This window comes from Hyperolius riggenbachi, chromosome 5, assembly GCF_040937935.1.
Source record: "Hyperolius riggenbachi isolate aHypRig1 chromosome 5, aHypRig1.pri, whole genome shotgun sequence".
NCBI classification, from domain to species: Eukaryota; Metazoa; Chordata; class Amphibia; order Anura; family Hyperoliidae; genus Hyperolius; species Hyperolius riggenbachi.
Genome location: NC_090650.1, coordinates 332,589,092 through 332,614,460, shown reverse-complemented (window position 1 = coordinate 332,614,460; position 25,369 = coordinate 332,589,092). Strand labels below are relative to the sequence as shown.

The 25,369-nt window shown below is 41.2% G+C and overlaps 1 protein-coding gene across 1 annotated transcript in view; it reads right to left on the bottom strand.

Moving 5' to 3' along the window:
• Positions 1 to 25,369, bottom strand: part of ASXL3 (ASXL transcriptional regulator 3) — a 149,270-nt gene that overhangs the window by 37,518 nt on the left and 86,383 nt on the right. The window contains exons 5-6 of the mRNA XM_068237321.1: positions 19,996 to 20,113; positions 18,649 to 18,768 (exon numbers count right to left, since the gene is read on the bottom strand). Coding sequence (XP_068093422.1) covers positions 18,649 to 18,768; positions 19,996 to 20,113 — 238 coding nt within the window. The remainder of the gene's footprint in view (positions 1 to 18,648; positions 18,769 to 19,995; positions 20,114 to 25,369) is intronic.

Sequence of the window (25,369 nt, the reverse complement as noted above, 5' to 3'; positions counted from 1 at the left end):
GTCCGGCTTCCGGTGACGTCAGGGCAGGGTGGAGGCGGCCAATTCTCACGTACTGCAGTACGGGCCCAAACACTGCGGCTGAACGCCGCATGCACAGGCGGCGGACTACTGCGCACACTCCTGGAACTCCCCCCGGACGCCTTGGAGTTAGCAACAAGAGGCGATATTTCAGGTTGCCCATAACCAACAGGGCGACTGAGGGACAGGAAGGGGAGGAATCTAGGAGTCCATGTGCACTATTTAAACACACGGACTGCAGTCGGAGTTGGCTTCAGAGAGGATGGAAGCACAGAATGTACCTCCTACGGAGCCTATTAAAAAAGGTGGTTCAAGCCAGAATATGCAACAGACGGCTACACTACCACCTTCTCAGGTAATATGTCTTATTTGAATATTCCTTGTGTAAGTGAATGCAGTTACAAAATTTAGTAGGTAACTAGCCTTCTTGGAAATCTGTTTATGTTTTTTAGAGCAAAGCTCCTGAGAAACAAGTCTCCTTAAAACATAAATCAAAGTCAAACAGGTGCAATAATTGTAATGCCAAGTTACCTAATGACTGGAAAAAAACAGATTGCAGTAAATGTCTAACTGAATTAGAGACCCAGGATTCGGCTAAAGTTATGAAAGACTTTCTAGAATCCTTTAAAATGGAAATGCAATCCACCTTTTCGGCACTAAGGGGGATTATTGCTGAAGGACAAGGAACCAGCCTACAAATGGAACAGGTTTCCACTGCTATCCCTTCTGTAGCCAGGAAAAAGAACACAGAAGAGGAAGGTATTCAAACTTCTTCTGACAGTTCAGCCGAACAAGAGGAAAATATTTCAGACTATGGATCAGACAGAGAGATTAAGGAAAATAAGACTGCCAGATTTCTGTTTAATCCAGACGAAACGGCAGAATTACTAAAGGCAATTTATGAGAGTGAACAGATATCTGAATCTGCTCAGGAAATATCAGTTCAGGATACTATATATAAGGGGCTAGAAACTCCGACCACTAGAGTATTTCCAGTTCACAAATCCTTAAACACAATGATTGATGAACAATGGGAGTTCCCAGAGAAAAGATTCAGAGTGGCAAAATCATTCAAAAGGAAGTTTCCTTTTAAAGATACAGATATTGAGAGATGGGATAAATGTCCAAAGATAGATGCAGCTTTAGCACAATATTCTAAAAATACTGACTTATCATTTGAAGACATGGGGGCCCTAAAAGACCCATTAGATAAAAAAACTGAGATTTTAGCAAAAAGGGCATGGGACACATCAGCGTTAGTGTTCAGGCCAAATATTGCTGCAATCTGTGTATCCAGAAATCTGATTGCTTGGATCGACGAGATTCAGGAGTTGCTAGCGGTGGGGACGTCTCCTGAACAAATTCTAGAGTCTTTTCCAATTGTGTCAAAGTCCCTCGCCTTCATCTGTGATGCCCTGGTAGAGTCATTTAAAGCAACAGCAAAGTGTGCGGCTTTGGTTAACTCTATTAGACGTCTAGTTTGGCTCAGAACCTGGGAGGGTGATTTCACCTCAAAAAACAGGTTGTGCGCCATGAAGTTCGAGGGGAATTTACTTTTTGGGAAGGACCTAGATAATATCCTTACAAGGTCCACCGATAGGAGGAGGAAATTTCCAGATAAACGTAAAAAGGTAACGCCAAAGAGATTCTTTCGAGGGAGAAATAGAATCCCGCAAAGGAATAGCAATACGGAACAGCAAAAAAGGTGGACATATTTTCAGGGCAGGGGTAGAGGTACGATTCCGTTCAGGAAACCCTCAATGCCCGGAAATAAGGAATCAAAATGACTCTCTAGTGAGGGTCGGGGGGAGGTTAACCCACTTTCTTCCAAAGTGGAAAGAAATAACGAAAGACCAATTTATAACAAACCTAATAGTCAGGGTACAAACTGGAGTTCTCCAGTTACCCTCCCCCCAATTACTATGTCACTACGGCTCCAAAAGACATGGAAAAGTCCAAGGCTCTGAGGCAGGCTGTCATCTCTCTAATACACCAGAATGTAATTTGTCGGGTTCCGAGTCACGAACTAAAGCAGGGGTTTTATTCCCACATTTTTGTGGTAAAAAAACCATCAGGGAAATTTCGTCTGATTATAAATTTAAGAAATCTGAATCAGTATCTGAAAGTCAAAAGGTTCAAGATGGAAAATATTTATACAGTAAGAGAATTGTTTACAGAGGGTGCTTGGATGGCGACAATAGATTTGCAGGACGCTTATTTACATGTACCAATTCATCCTGGGTACCAAAAGTACCTGAGGTTCGCCCTAAGCTTTGGGAAGACCCTGTGTCATTACCAATTCAGAGCCCTCCCGTTCGGCCTCGCGGCGTCGCCCCGTATTTTTACAAAAGTTGTAGCAGAGATGACAGCTTGTCTCCACATGCAAAAAATAAAGGTTATTCCGTACCTGGACGACTTTTTAATTTTTGCACAAACAAAAGAAGATCTAGAGAAGGATCTAGATTTAACTCTAAAACTCATGGAATCACTAGGATGGATAGTCAGTCAGGAAAAGTCCAGCCTAGTCCCAGCACAAAAGGCTTTATATCTAGGATATGTGCTGGATACAGTGGAAAAGAAAATTTGGTTACCCCCAGAAAAAATAGGGAAAGTTTTTCGAAAGACCTCTACTTTTTTAAGCCAAAGGAAGGTCTCCTTACGGGAAACAGTTTCCTTACTGGGGACCATGACTTCATGTATCCCGGCTGTACAATGGGCTCAATTACATTCCCGTCTCCTGCAGGAATGGTTCCTACAGGAGGGGGGAAAAAATTACCGATTATTGGACAAAGAGAAGTCAGTATCACCAGAGGTAAGGGAATCTCTTCTATGGTGGATGATAGACACGAATCTTTCTCAGGGCAAAGAATGGGGTCCGAAAGAAGTAATTTCGGTTACCACAGATGCCAGCGCCTGGGGGTGGGGTGCACACTGCCAGGGCAGACAAAGTCAGGGGGAATGGAGTCTAGAAGTGAGACAAGCTTCCTCAAACTTCAGAGAACTAGCAGCCACAAAGCAGGCTCTCTTGGCCTTCTCCGAAATAGTGAAGAACAAACATGTCAGGGTTATGTCCGACAATATAGTCACAGTGTCATATCTGTCAAAACAGGGAGGCACCAGAGTCAAAAGCCTCATGGATCTTGCGATGGAGATATTAACTTGGGGGGAAAAGAATTGTTTATCCTTGACAGCAGTCCATATAAAAGGGGGACTAAATCAGTTGGCAGACCAGCTCAGTCGATCCCCAGTACTGGAGTCGGAGTGGGAGTTATGCCAAGAAACCTTCTCGGAAATGGGGACGACCGGGAATAGATCTTTTCGCCTCCCCAAGGAATGCAAAACTACAAAGGTACTACTCAATCCATACATCCGGGAGCAGAGACACCCTAGATGCTCTTTCAGTACAGTGGGAGGAGGGACTGCTATATGCCTTCCCACCCTTCAACCTTATACCAAAGGTGGTACGGAAGATAAGTTTGGAACAGGCCACAATTATCCTAATTACTCCCTGGTGGCCAAAGAGGGCCTGGTTTCCGCTAGTAAAATCTATGGCTATACAGGAACCGTGGGAACTTCAGTGCAGACCAGATCTGTTAGCTCAGGGAGGAGTTTACCATCCGAATCCTCAGAGATTACGCCTAACGGCATGGATGTTGAAAGGCAGATATTAGCTAAAAAAGGATTCTCAGAAAAGGTCATCCAGACTTTGCTTAAGAACAGGAAAGAAGTGACCAGAAAAATCTATGGAAAAGTCTGGAAGACGTTTGAAAGCTGGAAAGAGAAAAAAGGTTTACAGGGAAAAAAGATTAGCCTACCTACAGTGCTTGATTTTCTGCAGGACGGAGTGGATTTGGGATTAGCAGTGAGCACGCTAAGAGTCCAACTAACGGCTCTATCAATTCTGCTTGATAAACCTCTAGCTAAAGAACAATATGTTAAAGCCTTCCTAAAGTCAGTGGCAAAGTCCAGACCAATACAGACGACAGGCTTCCCACCATGGGACCTCTCCTTAGTGTTACAACAATTGCAAAAATCTCCCTTTGAACCACTGCAGCAAGTGGAAATAAAATTTCTTACGTTAAAAGTAGCTTTCTTAACAGCTATAACTTCAGCTAAAAGAGTGGGTGACCTACCATATCCATAAAAGATCCCTATATGACCGTTTTACCAGATAGAATTATATTCAGGCCCGATCCGACATACGTTCCAAAAGTAAACACTAGATTTCACAGAACCCAAGAGATAGTGCTTCCTTCCTTTTGCGATACACCTACCTCCGAGAAGGAAAGACTACTCCATCTCCTAGATGTAAGGAGAGCGATTCTTATATATTTAAAACGAACAAAAGAGTGGAGGAAGACCAATAGACTTCTAACACTTTTTTCAGGACAAAGGAAGGGCATGCAAGCCACAAAACCATCCATAGCCAGATGGATAAGACAGACTATAGAATATTCTTACAAGTCAGCAGGAAAAATTCTTCCCCCACAACTTAAAGCTCATTCAACCAGGGGAATATCAACATCTTGGGCAGAAAGGGCAGGAGCATCATTGGACCAGATTTGTAAAACGGCAACATGGTCAAATCCATCGACCTTCATAAAGCACTATAGAATAGATGTACTGTCAAGCCAGGACGTAACCTTCGGAAGGAAAGTCCTGCAGGCAGTCATCCCACCCTAGCTGTGAGTAAAGACAGTTTCTCTGTGGTCTCTCACTTCTGGGGGGCCGGACTGGAGGACGTAGAGAGAAAATACCTGGTAGTATCCGGTAGTAGGTTTTTCTGATAGTCCTCCAGGCCGGCCCCCCTCTATAATTTCCCTTCCCTAAACCACCTTGGGTGTCTTGCTGTATTCACGTCTATTCTCTTCTGGAACTAAGCACCTAGGGTTATATCTACTCTGGTAAAAGTGAATAAGATGGAGGAGGGGACACATTTATACAGGGGAGGGGGCGCGTCAGACTGTTTAATTACTAATAACCTGTGTTTCCTAATAGGTGAACTTCAGTGTCCTCTCACTTCTGGGGGGCCGGCCTGGAGGACTATCAGAAAAACCTACTACCGGATACTACCAGGCATTTTCTTACTGATCCACCAACTCAGGTTCCCTTTAAAACGGAGATTCACAACCATTTTCTATATGGTTAGGTTAACTTAAAGGAGAACTGTAGTGAGAGGTATATGGAGGCTGCCATATGTATTTCCTTTTAAGCAATACCAGTTGCCTGACTAACCTGCAGATCCTCTGCCTCTAATACTTTTAGCCCTAAACAAGCTTGCAGCAGATCAGGTGTTTCTGACAGATCTGACAAGATTAGCTGCATGCTTGTTTCTGGTGTGATTTACACTACTGCAGGCAAATAGCTCAGCGGGACTGCCAGGCAACTGGTATTGCTTAAAAGGAAATCAATATGGTAGCCTCCATATACCTCTCACTACAATTCTCCTTTAAACATTTATAAAAATGTGTGTGTGATTGACTACAATTTACAACTGGTCAGCCAATAAACTAGACAACTACTATAATTTTCCTACACTACCACTCTATGGGCAAAAGTCCGCGGAATAGCGCGCAAAAGTCCGCGAGCGGCACTTCAGGTGCTAACTGTTTAGCACGCCCGTGCTAACAGTTAGCACGGGTTTGTGAATCAAGCCCTATACCTCACATTCCTTCACCCACTCCACATTCACATTCAGTTCACTCTTTTCTTTTTCTATTATGCAAGGCAAGTTTTTTAGTTCTCCTGTCCATGGCTCGAATCTCAGCCCAATATATATCTGAGGTTTCAACACCCTTGCTCTTTTGTCATTTCTGCTCAGAGAGGGAATTTGCAAATCATTCCTTTATGCCCCTGAAAAGCCACACAGAACCACTGGTTGATAGGATGCCCATAGCCCTGTTAATTTTCACTAAGCCACACAATCCAACTTATATTGCTCTGTAAAATGAATGGGTGATTAGCATTCTGTAAATCAGTGATTCTGGATCTATGCCTGGCTTTTCATGGACATAAAGGGATGATTTCTATACACACTCACAGACTGGAGACATTATGAGAGTACCCTCCTGATCATAAAACAGAATATTTGGAAATACCTTCTGTTTAGGAAGGCAAATGTGCAATAATCATCAAAGTGGAAGTTTCAGTGTTTCAATTTAATAAGTGTACAAGTTATTTTTGTTTTTGATTCAGACTAGCTCCAACAGTTTGCTCCTTCCATTTAGTGCAATTCAAAATATGAAGGTTGCTTTCCATTCAAAATCTAAGGCTAAAAAAATTAAATGACCACGTCTGGCTACTGAAGTGAAACGAAAATTATGAACAGGATGACTGTGATGAGCACAAGTTATTTTCACAAGTACAAAGAGAAATTGTAAATTAGAACTATTTGCAAAATAGCAATATGTCAAGATGTTACATTTACATAGAATAAACACAAGAGTTAATGGATTACTAAATACATACTCATAATTATAATTCTTTGGATTAATAACTGCAAAGTTCCCTCATTGAAAAATGCCAGAATCATCCGTCATCTGACATAAGCAATAAGGCAAGAGCAGAGCTATAGTCTTGCTAATTATTCCACATACACAAGTGAAAAATTACCTTTTCTGTAAAAAAAAAAAAAAAAAAAAAAACACCACCTTAAAGGATTAGTCTAGTTAGAATATTGCAGGTGTAACACAGGGGAATAGGCAGTAGGTGTTTTTTGTCTTCTGAGAGAAGCACGGTACAAAGCATGTCTGGAGACAGTCTTTGTGGTTCACCAACACCAGTCTTTCTTAAGGTGCGTACACACGCACTACTGTAATGGACGGGTCCATCAGACCCTTCCGCTGGGCGGGCATTTGGCTTATGTAAAGTCTGTCAGCAAACTGATAAGCTGAGCGGATCGTTCAGAAACAGCCTTTTCAGTCTACCGACAGACTGTACACACGCTATACTGTCAGCAGAACGCCCGCCCAGCGGGAGGGTCTGACAGACCAGTCATTCGTTACAGTAGTGCGTGTGTACGCACCTTTAGTGTTGTACAGACTACTTACTAGCTCTTTACAGCATGTACAGAAAACCAGCAACAAAACAAACAACGAACTTGCCAAACAATAGGCTACTAACTAAGCTTTAAGCTGAGAAACCTCTCTACAGGGGGTAAATCTACTGTTTGTCCCAATTTCAAAATAAAAACTGAAAAATACAAGCCAGTCTTCTGCAGCACAGCACACCTTGGTTTCCCAGTCCAGCACACACTATGGGTTTACCAAAGAAGGACTGATTTGACTTAATTATTCAATTCAAGCACAGTGTTTTCCCCAGGATCAAACAGGTGGGCGGGCCGCCCGGGTGAAATCAATTACCGCCCGGCTTGTTCTCAGCTGTCATCACCCGTGCTCGGATGTCAGAACGGGACGGGCCATCACACAAAAAAAAAAAGCAAGCAGCACTGTCCTGAATCCGTAGCGCTGTCTTGAATCCGCACCACTCTATGCACGAGATCTCACGCTTCCAGGCAAACTCGTGCACAGATTGGCTCAGTGGCAGTAAGGGGCTGTCCTGAATCTGCTCCTCTACGCACGAGATTTCGCGCTTCATGGCAAGCTTGTGCACTGATTGGTGCAGCGGCAGTAAGAGGCGGGGCTAAGCCGACATCCCACAGGCGAGCATTACAGGCTGTCTGTCTGGGACACTGATTAAGCTGTAAGTAAGCTCTGAGGCGGCTGACTGCACATGGTTGCGGCTGACTTCAAACTTAATGTTATATGATATGCTGCACAATATCACTGGCGGGAAGGGGGGCGGGGGGTGTCAGTCTGTGGTATTGAAGACAGTGTGCAGGGGCTATATATGATCATTATATATGGCCCCTGCACACTATCTGCAAAACCCATGGACGACAAGTGCATGAAACCTAAAGGACAAGGGGTTGATTCATCAAAGGATATAGCGCAAGCAAACTTACTAATCGCTAATAAATCAACGCAACTCAATTTTGTTTCCCTGCACACTACGCGCGTTAGTGGCAATTTAGTGTGCATGCTTGCGCAACTAAGCAACGGCCCCAGCTTACAAAAGCTGTGTGGTAGTGATGTATTGCTACCGCGATACTGCACTAGCTCGGCCACTACTATGTTAACTAACATCACTACTGTGCAGTGTTTGTAAGCACGGCCGTTGTTTAGTTATGCACGCTACACTGACACTAGAGTAGGTAGCGAGCAGGGAAACAAATTAAGTTGCGCTGATTTGTTAGCACGACCAACGGGAGGTTGCTTGCACTCTTTCCACACCTCCAAATTTCCCCGTGCCGTCCCACCCGGCTACTTTTTCATGCCACCCGGCTGGAAAAAACCCTGGGAGAACACTGAAGCACTTTATTGTCATTGTGTAACACAATGAAATTACTTTTCATGGTGCATATAGGGAACATAGTGATAGTAACAAAGGTAGAATAAAGAGGAAATGCTGAGTTTCACAACAATTTAAAGGACATCATTCACGAAAAAATAGTTAAAAAAATATTAATGAATAATGCTTTTTTCACTTTAAAATGCCCTAAGGTATACCATTAAATCACTTTTAATCTGTCATGTAACAATCTGACCCCAGACAAGTAAGGCTAAAGTACATGCCAGCCAGTTGCAGGACAGCCGCACAGCAAGAGGCCATTAGTGCGCATTTGCCAGGTTGCTATGGCAAGGAGTCTTGTGCTGTGGCATTACGCTGCACTGTTCGCAATAGCTATGGAATTGTGTGACTGCCTGGCATGTACTTTAGCCACACTTTTCTAGGGTCCTCTCTATGAGGATTGCACTGGGGATCAGCGTGACAGTGACACATTTCAGCTAGTAGCAGTGCCGGGAACACGAGCATGGGGACAACTAACTGAACATATTTATAAGGAGTGGCTCCCACCAGCAGTGACATTATCTAAGAACTGCTCTTCCCTACCAGTTGGCACATTCTTAAAAAAACAAAAATGTCAGATTTTTTACATGACAGATTAAAATGGATTTAATGGTAAACAGAGTGTTTTAAACTGAAAATAGCACTATTCATTATCAATTTTATAACAGTTTTAAGAATGACTTTTTAATGTTTTATCTTTTTTTACATTTTTGAGACTGATGTACTTTAAGAAACAGAATATGTCGGCGCATTTAACTAGCACACAGAGAGGTTAACTGCTAAATTACCTTTCATGTCACAAAGTATTCAATCAATTGTAAAGTATGCTCTCATTTTCCCGTAACTGGAACCTTTAATACAAGTTTTCCCTCACATTAGCTTAGCTTGCAATCATAAAATTAACACTGGGATCTCTTTTATGCTGTGGGAGATGTAATCAACTAGAAGCCAATGTCTCAAGACCGATATAACAACTAACTAATAATCCATTCCATAAAGATCCATCTGTATATATATATATACATAAAAAAAAAAAAAAAAAAAAAGGGACCCTGAGTCCAATGCAAATACAAAAGAAAAGTAATCTTAGGTGTAGAAGTGGGCGCCTGCATGTAGCAAACACATACAAAATCCTATTGCAGGTGATGGCACATATTCAGTCTTTTCAAGTGCTAGTACTAGTACTAGTGGCTGATCCCTTTAACACGGCCACTCATTTTCATCTACTGATATCACTTAGTGAAAATCTGTTGCCCTGTTTGTGACTTAGAAGAAGGAATATATTTTTCAACTTCATTTTTTTTATTTAGTTGATTCCCAGATTCCCCTGGTGTTTTTTGAACTTAAAGGGGAACTTCAACCTAAACAAACATACTGTCATTAAGTTACATTAGTTATGTTAATTAGAATAGATAGGTAATATAATTTTTTACCCACCCTGTTTTAAAAGAACAGGCAAATGTTTGTGATTCATGGGGGCTGCCATCTTTGTCATGGGGGCAGCCATCTTTTTGGTTGAAAGGAGGTGACAAGGAGCAGAAGACAGTTCCAACTGTCTTGTGTCCTGACAACCCCTCCCAGCTGCACATGCTAGACTTCAAATGTCAAATTCAAAATGTAAAAAAAAAAAAATGTGCACCAAAACAGCAGAACGAGAGCAACAACATCAGAACTCCCATCATGCTTTGCACAGCATCAGGGGAAAAAAGCCCGGGCAGTTTTCTTCTGTGCAGCTAAACATGAGGCTTGGATAAGAGAAACAAGGTTCTGATGCTGTGAAACTGTTAAAGAAACACCAGGCCTTTTCAGTGCTGCTGAGTCGATTTTTAGTCCGGAGGTTCACTTTAAAGAGTAACTGCAGTAAAAATAATGTAAGGCCCAGTTTACACTTAATCAGTTGGTACGCTTTTTTTTTTCTTCTCCATAGCAGTGCATTGTGAAAAATATTCATTTAAAACGCGTTAAGTGTGAAAGGTGACATAGGAAAACATGGGACTTACTTTGAAAATCAGTTGACCTTTCAGTTATAACTGAGAGCAAGTGATTAAGTGTAAACGTGGGGCCTAATAAATAAGATTGCTTATTGTTTTAGAATACTTATTTATAAAATATTTAGTCAGTGTTTGTCCTTTGTAAAATCTTTCCTCTCCCTGTTTTACATTCTTAAATTTATCACAGAGGTGACATCTTAGGGGCCCTTTTCCACTGGCTGCAATCCGCTTCAAAAAGCGTATCGCAGCCGTTTTGCAGATCGCTAGGGCACTGCGATTCATATGTAAATCATGGTGCTCATTTCCCAGTAGTGTGCACCATTTTCTACCGGTACACAAACGCCGGCTTGCGCAATTTTCATCGCCATCGCTCTCCGCTCCCGAAGGCTATACTGTACAGCCTAAGGACGCAAACTACCTATCCGGAAATACACGGAGGACGCCAGCACGGTGGGGAGAGAGATGCGCCTAGCCTATATGGAGATATACTATTAGTGATGCTATTTATTAGTATACCCGCCGTAACCTCAAAGCAGCAAATATAGCCAACTATGACCATTAAATAATAAATGCAGCAACAGTTACCCCAGACACCAGAAAATAAACGCAATGAGGTCAATATTTCAGCAGAAAATAATGCAATGCTGGCAACATTTCAGCAGAAAATAACGCAATGTGGGCAACATTTCACCAGAAAGTAACGCAGTGGGCAACATTTCAGCAGAAAATAATGCAGTGGGCAACATTTCAGCAGAAAATAACGCAGTGGGCAACATTTCAGCAGAAAATAAACGCAGTGGGCAGCATTTCACAAGAAAATAAACGCAGTGGGACACATTTCACCAGAAAATAACGCAATGTGGGCCACATTTCACCTGCAAAAAAAAAGGAATTTACTCAGCTGACAGAAGTCTCCTTTCCCGGCCGGCCTCTGACGCGCAGCTCCCCGGACGATGCCCCTGCAGTCTCCCGCACTGAATTGAATAGCAGGGCTACGGGAAGATGGCACCCGAAGCCCTGTAGTGGAGACAAATTGTCTCCAGTACAGGGCTTCGGACGCCATCTTCCCGTAGCCCTGCTCTGCCTGCGGAAGACTATACAGGCTGGAGCGGGGCTGCGGGCTATGAACTGGCGCGGCATGTAGTAGACGCCGCGGCCAGTCTAGCGCAGCAGCGATGGCGTGCCAGCAGATTCGGCTACGTGTGCCATAGGTTCGCCATCGCTGATCTACAGTATGTCCATCTCATCAACCTCCATGTTTGCAATGAAATGGTTATCTATATCTCTTCCCTAACATCTGTTTATAATGTCTCTTTTTACTGACATTTTTTCTGTTTCTCGCTCAAACAAGCAATCATCATAACTTTGCTACTCCCAAATAATTTGTTTTAGCCTAGAGTTCTCTTTCCCACAATCCTGTCTTGCTTTTCTCTTTTGTCATAGTTTTTTTGCAGAAATATCATATAAATATACATGTCAAGTTAAAAATATTCTTTAATGTCATGATATGTCTTAGATTACACAACTAAGTAAATGGCAAAGCATTCACTCCTTTCAAACTCTTGCAGCATAGAATAGCCAAGACATCTAAGAACTTTTAGTATTGGACATTGTGATATATGGTACCTCAACTGATTTCTCTTGTTTATCTACATTGCATTTAAATTACTTGAATGCCGTGTCTATTACAAATCGTAAACTCTTACCTTGTTCAACCCACTTCAGTTTTGTTTCCCCTATTCCACTAATTCGCCCTTGACTCAATTCCGCAACAGCCTACTGACTAAGATACAGGCCATTTCTCCTTCTCCAAATCGTTGATTTGTCTTCTGCTCTAACATTATATAATTGTTCTATCACTACAGACTCTCATATTGCCAAGGTGCTCTTTTCACACTTGTTCTCCCATTCAAACTTTGTTCCGTGTCTGCTGGGGTACATTTAGTTTGTTTTTTTCTTGGATCTTGTTTCCGTTTACAATCACAGTCTAAGGCACCCAATATGCTCCCCTGGGATTAAATACCTCTTCTATGTCTATCTGCAGCCTAGTCATTCAGGACCTCTCACTTACTCAAAGTGAATGCAAAAAAAAAAATTGCCTCTTTAAAACAGAAGGTATTTGTGATTATTCCGGGTTGGAGTGAGCATATGAGGTGTCCCTTTGTTTTTCCTGATAACCAAACACATCTCTGATCAGTGCATGGCATGGATTAATATGGGTCTATCAGGTAGGAATTGAAACACCCACCATTTGCAAATTTCTGTTTTGCATAACATTTTTGGAAAGAGGGTTTTTTGGTCCATTTTGGCCCCTTACACGTCTAGGAGTTCTGCCTCACTATGAGCTTGCCTGGCAATATGTTACTCAAAGTGAACATACAGTAAGTAAATCTGAACTTGGTCCCATGATCTTTCTATTTCACTGCTTGTAATTAATATACACTTTCCTGTTCATAGCCAACACAGCATTGCCTCTTGTAAACATTTGTAAGAGGAGCACCATCCTACAAACAATTCCTAAACAACTGTGCCAATGATGAAGTGAGTTAAACTAATTGTGTCAAGTCACATGTTGCTTCAAGTACAAATTGTATCTTAATTACTGATGCGATATGTTGATGAATTGCCATAACTTTGTATTCATTCTTTTGATTTTCCCATTTGCCTAAATAATATTCACTGGAAGGGATCGCAAAACTGGAGAGGTAAAGTGCCATTACTGACAGCTCATATACGCATTTATATTCTCTTACTAGCTTTATATGTCAATCAAACAAGGTTAACCAGTTCACCCCCAAGGGTTTTTATCCTAACGGACCAGAGCAATTTTCAGTTGTCAGCGCTCCTCCCTTTTATTCCCTAATAACTTTATTACTACTTATCACAAGAAAATGATCTATACCTCGTTTTTTTCGCCACCAATTAGGCTTTCTGTGGATAGTACATTTTGCTAAGAATTTTTTTATTCTAAATGCATTTTAATGAGAAAAACAGAAAAAAAAAGAAAAAAAATCATTATTTCTCAGTGTTCAGCCTTTATAGTTTTAAAATTAAACATTCTCCTGTGGATAAAACAAACACGTTTTATTTGCCCAGTGGTCCCGATAATTAAACCGTTTAGATTATGTCCCTACCACAATGTATGGCGACAGTATATTATTTTGAAATATAAGTGGTTATTTTTCTGTTTGTTCTGGCCATAATTACAAGCCCCTATGTAATAAATTAAAATTAATTTTCCCCCATAAAATATAGAATAAAAAAAGCTGAGTCCCTAAGGTAACTATTTATTTATTTTTTTTAAGCTGATTTTTTTTTTTACAAGTGTTTTTTTTGGGGGGGAGGGTTGGAAGTGTAATTTTATTAATGATGTGTATATACTTGAAAATGTATGTATTTTGTAAGTGTAATATACTTTTTGGCCACAAGATGGCGCTGGTGAACACTCATAGGACGTGTTCACTTTTTTTTTTTTTTTTTTTACACACTTTATTAAACTGTTACATTTCCTGTTTATGTGAATGGACGTAGCCGCTGTTCGCGGTCACGTCCATTCACTCCAGGCACTGCGATTGGGTAGAGGACTGTTCAGTCCTCTTCCCCAATCGCCCAGCACGGGATCCCGACGGTAATGGCGGCGGTAGCGGCGGACACACGGCGGTAGCAGCGGCGGGAATGCGCGACGTATTAAAACGTCATGTTGCTGTTAATAGCGGTAAGCATGACGTTTTAATACGTTAGGATGGCGGTAAATGGTTAAAGAGTAACTGTCGGGCATAAAATAAAAAATGAAGTCTTTATTTTTATCGGGTAAACAAGTAATAAGGATGTTAATCAGGCAATCCAAAAGTTAAAATCACTATTACTTTTCTTGTTGATAAATTATCATTCCCCAGTTTACATGACAGTTTACATGACTTATTTGGTACACAGAAAATTTGGTACACAAAAGAGAAGTTGCAGGGCATGCTGGGTTGTCTTTTTTGCTTCTCTACTTCCCCTCAGACTTAACTAATGCAGGCTGATTGGCTGCAGCCTATTTCCCTCCTGTTTTCCCCTCCCACACCTCTGTTCCCCTCTGATTGGCCAAAATTTCTCAGGCTGAAACAATGCACTTTCTATAGTGAAGGGCAGGCAAATCAGGCAGAGGAGACTAAGGGCGGATATTACATCACGACTGGCTTCAAAATAGCCACAGTAAATATGGAAACTGTCTTGAATAGGATTCTCTACTTTTCTTTTATAAAATTCACAGGAATCATACCGTGGACAGTGCAATACATCTGTTATGTAAGTCGAGCAAGTATTTATCTACTTATTAGTTTTTTTTTCCTGAGATAGTATGGCTGACAGCCTCTTTAAATTAAAGGGATACTTAGGTTTCCTTTTTTAATAGGGAAGTTATTTGTTTTCATTTGAATGTCAGCATCTGCATAACAACTATATATCCTTTAAGACCCTTGTTCTTGGGTCTTCCAGTCCAATTTAGCTTGCTTTTATGTAATGTTGGGGATATAATCCTACCAATACAATATTAATCAAATAAATACCAGAGAGGAATGTGTCAGCATCTGAGGCTATGTGAATACTGGGGTCACTGGAAATCGTGGATGCCCTTGGATCAGTTCACATCCACTGGCAGCTACTAAACTCTACAGGAGGTGTTTAGCAATGAATGAAGAGGAACCAGCTAGTTTTGTACAAAGTATTGGAGGCTAGTACTAACCTGGGTTGCAGTTCTTGACTGCAGTTGCAGATGAAAAAAATTGGGTACATTACAATTCTAGGGCGCCTGGGGGGATGTTGCGTGGAAAATGGAATCGAACAGCTGACAGCGGTTTCACTTACAAAAAATGCTTGTTCACAACCAGTAAACATTTTCTGGCTGTGAACAAGCATTTAAACGCACTGATGTGCTGTGCTGTCTCTCCCCTCTACCCATATACCTGGATGCCCTAGGATTGAGACGCAACTAATGTCTTTCATCTGCAACTGCAATAAAGAACTGCAACACAGGTTGGTACTATCCTCCAATACAATATTAATCCACAACATTCGATCCTTATTTACTATAACTCAACTATACAAGCTTTGCTGAAAAGACATCTAGGAAATATGAAGGCCTAAGAAAATATGATTTATTAGACCAGGCCACCTTCTACTTCTCCGGGGTTCCGTCCTGAAGCTTGCACGCATGGACAGGAGTCTACATAGGCACTGACCAGTCTGTGGCTACACAGATCCGTATGATGCAATTTGCATAGTGCTGTGTGTTTTGACAACTCCTATGGCTCCACATTCATCAACTTGTGCTGGGCCACAAAAACTCCACTATGAGATGAGACCAGATGGACCAGGCTTCACTTCCATGCACATTAATAAGCCTTGAGCACACATGACCCAGTTGCTTGTCCACCAATTGTCCTTTCCTTAGCCAAAACTAACCATCTCTGCTTTGACAGAGACATCTAACTGTTCCAATATGTTCCTGGCCACAGTTGCTTAGATCTCTACAATTGACTATTTTCCATGCTTCCAATGCATCACCTTCAAGAACTGACTGTTCAATTGGTGAGAAACAATATTTCATTCCTTCACCTGTGCAATTATAAAAAAAAACATGATTGATTAACCATTTAACCAGCTGAGCGGTCTGGACGAGCTCAGCTCGTCCAACACCGCCAGCGGCTGCCGCTCAGGCCCTGCTGGGCCGATTTTAACGAAATAAAAAGCAGCACACGCAGCCGGCACTTTGCCAGCCGCGTGTGCTGCCTGATCGCCGCCGCTCTGCGGCGATTCGCCGCGAGCAGCGGCGAAAGAGGGCCCCCCTAGCCGCCTGAGCCCAGCGTAGCCGGAACAAAAAGTTCCGGCCAGCGCTAAGGGCTGGATCGGAGGCGGCTGACGTCAGGACGTCGGCTGACGTCGATGACGTCACTCCGCTCGTCGCTATGGCGACGATATAAGCGAAACAAGGAAGGCCGCTCATTGCGGCCTTCCTTGTTTATTCTGGGCGCCGGAGGCGATCGGAAGATCGCCTCCGGAGCGCCCTCTAGTGGGCTTTCATGCAGCCAACTTTCAGTTGGCTGCATGAAATAGTTTTTTTTTAATTTAAAAAAAACCCTCCCGCAGCCACCCTGGCGATTTAATCAGAACGCCAGGGTGGTTAATGTTGTGGCTGATCAGCATATATTGCAAACTCCCTGTGAGCAGATATCTAGCTACACCACACTGAAAAGAACCTCTATTGTAAACATTTGTATGTAAAATATGTTTTAAATATACATACAAAATATGCATTTGTCCCAAAGTAACATGAACCTTTTTCTAATTTTTGCTCTCATTTACACTATGTAGTAAAAATCTGACAGATCTGACTGGTATTGGATTAATCCATCCCCTCATGGTGGAGTTAGGGTTTTCTTTTTTTTCAAAAACACTTGCTGAATGGCAGTAGTTCAGTTCAACTGTCAAGATAGTATATAAAGGAGTAGGAAGGTTGCCAAGCATCTCTGTATAGATCCTTTCCAGAGAATGCTTTTGTAAAGAATCAAATACTGAGAACCCCCGAGATGGACATGCCAGATCTTTCAGATTTATACTACTTACTGTGATAGTGACATAGGGAAAAAAGTGCATTTACTCTGGAACAAATGTACATCTCAGATGTGTGTGTACACATGTATTTTACATTTTACACGATAGAGGTCCTTTAACTACTGTATCCACTTTGATAACATTCATAAATCAAAAACGAAGAGTTTTTAAATTTGAAGGTTTATCTATATTTCCTTCATCAAATGAGACCTTAAAGAGTAACTGTTAGCCCCCAAAGTGAAATTTAAATCTGTACAGCAATGTTTTATTTAGTATTAAAGTGATCAAAAAAGCCAATGCGTTCTGCAAAAATCAATAGAATTTTGCTACTATGTAGCCTTTTGCCCACGCTAACGACGCAAAGCCGCATATCAGATACTGATGACGAGCATGCAGAGCATGCCTATGTTTGCCCGATCCCCCTCTCCCCCCCAGGACCAGGTGCCGATCTATTTGCATTACAAACAGCTGACCGCTCTGACACGGAGAGAGAGCGGCAGCACTTCCAGCGGGAGCACCGCAGAGCAGCCGCCGCCGTGCATCTCTCACATGTGATTCTCTCACATGTGACTCGGCGGCGGCTACATAGTAGCAAAATTATATTGATTTTTGCAGAACGCATTGGCTTTTTTGATCACTTTAATACTAAATAAAACATTGCTGTACAGATTTAAATTTCACTTTGGGGGCTAACAGTTACTCTTTAAAGAGGAACTCCAGTGAAAATAATGTAGTAAAAAAAGTGCTTCATTTTTTACCATAATTATGTATAAATGATTTAGTCAGTGTTTGCTCATTGTAAAATCTTTCCTCTCCCCGATTTACATTCTGACATTTATTAAATGGTGAAATTTTTACTGTGGGCAGGTTATGTAGCTGCTGTTAGCTGTTTTGGCTGTTAGAGACAGCTGTAAACAGCGAATTCCTGTCTGTGAACATTGTTACATTGTGGCAGTTTGCCCAGAGTACCGCGGTACTCAGAGCTTCTTGTGGGAGGGGTTTCAACACAAAATCAGTCATACAGCACCCCCTGATGGTCTGTTTGTGAAAAGCATCATATTTCTCATGTAAAAGGGGGTATCGGCTACTGATTGGGATAAAGTTCAATTCTAGGTTGGAGTTTCTCTTTAAGTGAATCTTGCTTTTTTCTACTCCAAATGTGTTTGCTAATTGATAGCCACAAAACATACACACTGAATCAAATTACTCTGCCTCCCTCAGCTAGCTGTTTACATTGGCTGTTCACACCAGCATGATGTTATCTGCAGAAGCCTCTGGAAGTACATTAACTATATCAAAACTAAAGAAATGGATGAAGAAATCTCCGGCAGCAAGGAACAAAGGTTATCTCAGCAAAATCAGCAACCGTCAAAAATGCAGTTCCCTTGCGGTCCGTGCAAGTATTATTTCAAGCAATACAGGCTTTTGGAGCGGTCACAGACTATAAAAGAAAATTTACTTTGTTTGATAAACCCCCAAACAAGCAGAATATCAACTACAAAGCACTTCCATAATTCATCTGTTTCCTCAGAGATCAGCAGGAGGGCTCATTTTCTAGTACTTTCTTTAACATAGTATACACTACAATAGCAAGCATACCCAGAAATGTTGCATAACACACACTACTGTTACTTACCTAAACCTGATTTTTTTAGTCGTTTTAAGTGTTGGCTTATTTGTTTGCCTGGGGGTGATTTTTGCCCTTGCTTGGTTTCCTTATCAGAACTATCTGCTTCCCCGTTTTTTGACTCAGACCCTGGAAGATGAGAAAAAGACAAATCACAAATACGTTTATTATATCTTACCCCTTGGCTACAGAAAAGCATTTATGTAGCCCTTATTACTAGATCTAGGAGATTTTTCTTTCTATTTTTAAAGTTGAAACCTTTTCTTTTTCTTTCAGCATGCTCCAGACAAGAGAGACAAGAGGATGCGGAATCAGAGGAATCAGATAGGAACACAATCAATAACTTGCTGAGCCTTACAATAGATAAGAGAAATAGTGTCCTGTTAATGCATAGCTTTGAAGTCTATCCCCACAGAGGATGTACTTGCTCCTGGAATTATCCTTGTTAAGCTTGTACAACAGCTGTCCCCTCCCAATCACCGTGCCATTACACTTACCACTCACACACATACAATCATTCTTCTGCGATTGAGTGATTCGATTAAGTCACTTAATTCATGATTAATGTTTATTACCAAATGCAGGAGAACATAAAAAAAATAAAAGGACTAGCATAACTATCTTTAAAGTTCTATGGTTTGGTGCTAATAAACAATCATATAAGCGCCTTACTAATAATTACTATAAATATAAAATGTCAAAAACATTACACTTAATAGGCATAATGTTAAAAAGCTAGCAGTTAAATATGCAAATGTACAAAAAGAAGAACACATATAAAACTGCTCATCTGCTTGTTTATCTATGAATGAAAAAACAAATGTGTGTAACAGTACTGCTCACAGGTGTGAACTCAAACAAACGCTGCAAAAGCTACAAAAGAAACACAATGAAAAATTAATATTCTGACAGTGAATGTCAGCGGTGGATAAAGTCCATCCTAATAACTCATCTGGCGCTGAGTAGTACAAACACACACACACAATGTTTTGTTAAGGTTCTCCAAAGCAAACATACAAAATAACAGTGTGTAATGGAGCTCTATTTGCAGACATTTAGCGCCAGCATGTGGTCCGGTAATACATTTCTTCAGCCAGTCTACAATGATTGGAATCCTGTATCTTTCTGCAGCAGCTGGACCGTTTCGGTTATGTGTCCTGAATTCTAACATTTACTTATGCATGTATAGGTGTGTGCTCCTATCTACAAATAACCATCTGTGAATTTTACAAAACTGGGGAAGAGAGCAGCGGAGCTGCCTTATTATGCATCTCTCCCTTTATCTCGCTGCCCTCCTTCCACAAAGGTTTAGCGAGTGGATTTTCTCATCAAATGCATAGTCTGTTTCATCTTTACCTGAAGGTGAATCCGACTGCTCATCAGACACCTTTAAAGGCGTCAGGACGACACGAGGGACAGTCTTGTTTACCATCATAGAGACCCCATTTCTTCTCTTCTGCTGCTGCCTCAAAGCCTAAACAAAGGAAAGAATCCAGTGTTATGTTTAGCATCAGCACCAGCCGGCACAACATTAAAACAAGCACTCAGTCACCAATACGTTAGAGGTATTCACAGCACACAGTCCCTGTCTGTTTTACAGGTGCCAGCCCTCATAAATGATACACTGCTCACCCCTAGACAAAGCAAAATGAAAAACTTGCACTTCCAAACACCATCAGGCAGCACCTAACTGCATTAATGTCACAGCTTATCACAATAAAAGGCTTCCGTAGCGCACTGTACTACCTTCAGTTCACCACACCATGATTTTCAAGTCAAATAAAGAGCGTTGAGCATTTACAAGAAAAAAAAAAAAAAAAGAAGAGCGAAGAGAAGGATGGCGATCTGTGTGTGTACGGCTGCATATCACTTGCAGGTGCTTCTGCTTCGCTATCCTGCTCAGTCAATCAAGTTAAACAGAGAGTGTCATCAGTATGTACAGCATGTAAGGACTACAGTATTGATGCACTTGTTCAGCCGTGTGGAGTGCTGCACAAAAATCACTGAACACGGCAGGAATCGTTTATTTCAGAGAAGGAAAAGCTCTCCAGCCTTGGAATACTTGCAGCTCTTGCAGGGCTTCAGTCTGCCTGACTTTGGGGATTAACCTTCAAGCTACCGAAAAGGAAGAAGGTTGGAGAAGGGAAAAAAAATAGATTCTTCACACTGACACGAGATGATGAAGCACACAACTGCCACGGATGAGCTAATGTTTTCCAAATATCTGTTCATTAACCATTACAGCCGAGCGCTCACTGCTCAAGTGTTCTTTGTGTGTGTGTTTCTAGGGATACATGTGTAAAACATTTACCAGTTCACAGCGTTTTACAGCAAAGAGAGTTAATTTTTGTTCATATTTTCCCAGGCAGAAAGCTTTTCTAACCTGAAAAGGGCACATCAACAAAGATGAACACATCAGCAAATAGACAGGAGGAACGCGTCACGGAAAAGAAAAATGTAAAATGACACAACAGAGCGCTCAAGTGTGTAACATTATAAAACCATCAACACAGAACTGCGTATTTTCCGCATAGTTATGCACATTAACTCTGCTACTCGTGTATTCTCAAAATTTGCCAACGGTTACCGGTATAATCCGTGCTTACAAGCCAAATTATTCATGTACTTCAGTATCAGCACTTAATAGAACACACATTCATTGTCACTTCCATCTCATTTCAGTGTGCAGGGGGAACACAGGTCAATAACAGAGCTACAAGCCCTTGCGGGCGGCTCAGAAAAAAGGCCAAAGAAACTGCTTCAATGAAAGGAAAAAAACCCGACCACAATGAATTTACAATCAATGTTTTGACCATTTCTTCCTTAGAACAGAATATCAGTATTTTCTTGCAGAAAGAAGAAATAATGCAAAATAATCAATAAATCATGAGTACAAAACAAAAAAACGTTTTCATTCAGGAATTCTAGCTTAATTATTACCATAGCGAAGTAATACAGTATACCCAACATTACTATTCATTTCCAAGTACAAGATTTTAACGTAATACAGTAGATGAAAGTGGCAAACAAATATAACAAAGGCTGTTATATGCGATAATCCAGTTATGCATTCAATGAAAAGCAGTATAAATGTGTTTATTCCCAGCTAATATAGGTACTTCATTTGATACGTAGTCATTCTTTAGATTTGTGGGGTAGAACTACGTGGTCATTCTTAGGCCCCATTTCCATAGGTGTAAATTCACATCGTTTTCCCGGATCTAATTGGGGGGGGGGGGGGGGAGCAATTTGCATTTTTTCGCATCATGCATGCAATTCCCAATAGCCATGCATGGCATAGCTAGAAGGAATCACATGCATACAAGCATTAAGACAAGTGCCAGCAAGCAGTTTGGAGCAACACGCTGGGCACAGTGGAATTGGGCCCTCAATTGTAATGGGAAAGCACACCAATGATCTCACCACTTTTTCACAGTCCAATCAACAGGCTAATTTTAATTTAGTAATAAACCATATATTCTTGAAATGCATTGGATGTTCCATGCTAGTTGGATGGGTGCAATGTTTAGAAGCATATGAACTGCAGGACAGGGTGAAAGTGAAGGCTCTCTGCATATACTTTTATTGTATTGTAACTGCACATTGTCTCTCTCTCTCTGCAATTTAGCTTTTAAGTATTAAAGGTGTGTTGGTATGAATCAGGCAAAAAAGATATGCTAATCAATTGCATTACTAAAAATGATGACCAAAGACCACATTTAGGCAACTCTCAGAAGGACGAGCGAGAGACTGGTGGTGGAGACAGAGGAAATGCATGAATGAGTATGAGAACATACCTGAAAATGTATATGTTACATAGTGAAAAAAATGCAGCAATTCAGAAAAGTGATACTCCTAGAGCATGATGAACATTGACATTCCTCATGGCTGCCTGATCCCGGAGACCTGCCATTTGGCACCAAGAAAATCATCACTTATAGGACCAAGCTAGTTGACCACATCTATTTAGACATGAGAATGAAAATCTTTTTGTACTCAGTTCTTGTTATTCAGAATCATAGCGTGTCTTACATATACTGGGAACTACTATTTTAAGTTTTTTTCATGGGAGAAGTACTCAGTTCCCCATATAAACTGCCTTGTCTATATTACATTGTGTTAGGCAGGTGACTGTGCACACTATTTATTTTGAAAAGGGAATGTGGTTTTACACCGTCTTCATAAAGAAATATATTGGTTTACAAGTCTCATTCAGTACTTAGCTGTCAGTAAGTTGAGGCTACATAAAACCAATTCCTGATGCACGAGTTCTAGAAGTAAAGGATATTTTCTCCCCTTTACTTAACTACAGGACCTCTCATAAAGGCATAATCTTATCACCGTTCAATGACCAGCATTGATCCATTACTATCATTAAGGCCAGGAAGGGTAAAGAAATTGAGGCTTGTGTAATAAATTATCTTAGGATTCAGAATGACACCTTGCCACTAGCTAGCAGCAATGTCTGTCAAAAAGAAAGTAGATAGTAAATAGAATTCTACTCTTATAATCACTGAAAAAACAGATTAAAAAACAAAAACACTATCGCTAAAAACCCAAAACACTGAGCTGCACCCTGATAAATTGCTATGTGTAATGGGATTCTACTATCTAAAGAAACCACCCACTGAGAAACCAGTGCTTGGAAGCCAACAAATTACTAAGGGGCCTTCTTATAATGGTTTGGAAAATATTGGCCGCTTCATACCATTGTACCGCAATGGTAGCTCACCAAAACTACTTGCAATACAAGAATGCTAAAAATAGGATTTACGAAGAATTGCCTAAAGGAAAACCTGACATAAAAACAATGTATACAGCATATGTTTAATGATCTCCCAGCCACTCCTGCAGTCCCTACGGCGTCTATATAGAAAGAAGCTTTCTCTTACAGCGTCAGTAAGGTTATAGGTGATGTTGGAACGTATATCTCTCCCCCCCCCCCTTTCCCCCCCACTGCTGAGGCAAACCGTTATGAGTTGACTTCCCCTTGCCATGATTCATATAAGGCAGGTTCTAGGGTCAACATACCTATATTAGCTCATAGTTGGTTGGGCACTATGGTGTCTGTTAATTTTTAATGGTTATATTATTGATTAGACCTCTCTGGTGTCTCTTAGCAGTTTCAAATACCTTTTTGAATGAGGTTTCCTCACCAAATAATCCAAATATTTGGACGTTTTATACATAAACCTGTTGTGTGTTATGTTGTGGTCTCTGGTAACACATTGTAAAAGTATCCATTGTAACTGTTCAATCAATTATATATTTGCTAAACTTTTCAATAAAAAAACTTATTGTTAAAAGAACGTGTGTTTAGAAATTAGCACCCACTTCCCATAGCAATATCAGGCTGGCACCTGGAGATACAGGAAGGTATCTCCATCACTGGTAGACTGCAGTTATTTTAATTCTGCACTGGAAGACTTTAAGATGGACGCATTAAGAGGTGCTGTCCTCTACTGCTCCACTGTAGGGGATGTAGACTGCTAGTCACTGTTGCTCTAATCTGCTCAATGTGAAGGGATTCATTATTTCCTGATATTTAAGTTAAACCTTTTACTGAAACTGGTACAATGTGATAATCACCATTATCAGGATAGATAGCGATAATCAAATTTGCATAACAATTGGGGGGGGGGGGGATAGGAATAAGGTGTGTACACACGCACTACTGTAATGGACGGTCCGTCATTGGGCGGGCGGGTGGGCGTTCTGCCGACAGTAGTGCGTGTGTACAGTCTGTCGGCAGACTAATAAGGCAGTTTCTGAACGATCCGCTCAGCGGGAGGGTCTGACGGACCCGTCGGTTATTACAGTAGTGCGTGTGTATGCACCTTTAGTCAGAGAGGCTTCTTGTTCCCTACTGTAAAAATCTCAAACAAATTGGATATCTTGAGTTTTAAAGGGAACCTGAAGTGAGAGGTACATTGAGGCTGATATATATTTATATATATCAGTTGCCAAACTGTCCTGCTGATCTCTTTGGTTGCAGTAGTGTCTGGATAATGTTGTCAAGCATGCAGCTACTAATCTTGTTGGATTTTTGTCAGAAACATGCAATCTGCATGCTTGTTCAGGGTGTATGGCTAAAAGTATTATGCTGGAAACACACAATGCAATTTCCTGTACGATCGACAGGAATCGGGCGATTATTTCCAGCATGTCTGCTCTGATTCCGATCAAGAAAGGGATTAATTTTGCTAAATTATTGGAAAATCAATCCCTCAATTGATCAGGAGCAGTTTGGATATGTACACACGTTACAGCTTCCTAACCAATTACCAGTCCATCAAAAGGAAAATTGCATGGTGTGTTTCCAGCATTAGAGGCGGAGGATCAGCAGGACGCCAGGCAAGTGAAGGAAACATGTAAGCGTCTATATCCCCCTCACTTCAGGTTCCCTTTATGCCAGTGTTCCCCAATCCTGTCCTCAAGGCCCACCAACAGTGCATGTTTTGTGGAAAGCCACAGAGGTGGTTAATCAGCTCTTCTGAGACACTAATTACCCCACCTGTGCATGTCTGTGGTTTCCTGCAAAACATGTACTGTTGGTGGGCCTTGAGGACAGTGTTGGGGAGCTCTGCTTTATGCAACCACTAAAAGTATACTACTGCGGACCACAACAGCTACATACACACAATTTTATTTCCTAGTACACTGCCTGCACTATTAGGAGTCAGCTGTCAGAGAAACTAGCCTTCCCAGGTCCTGCAGACTTCTTCCAGGA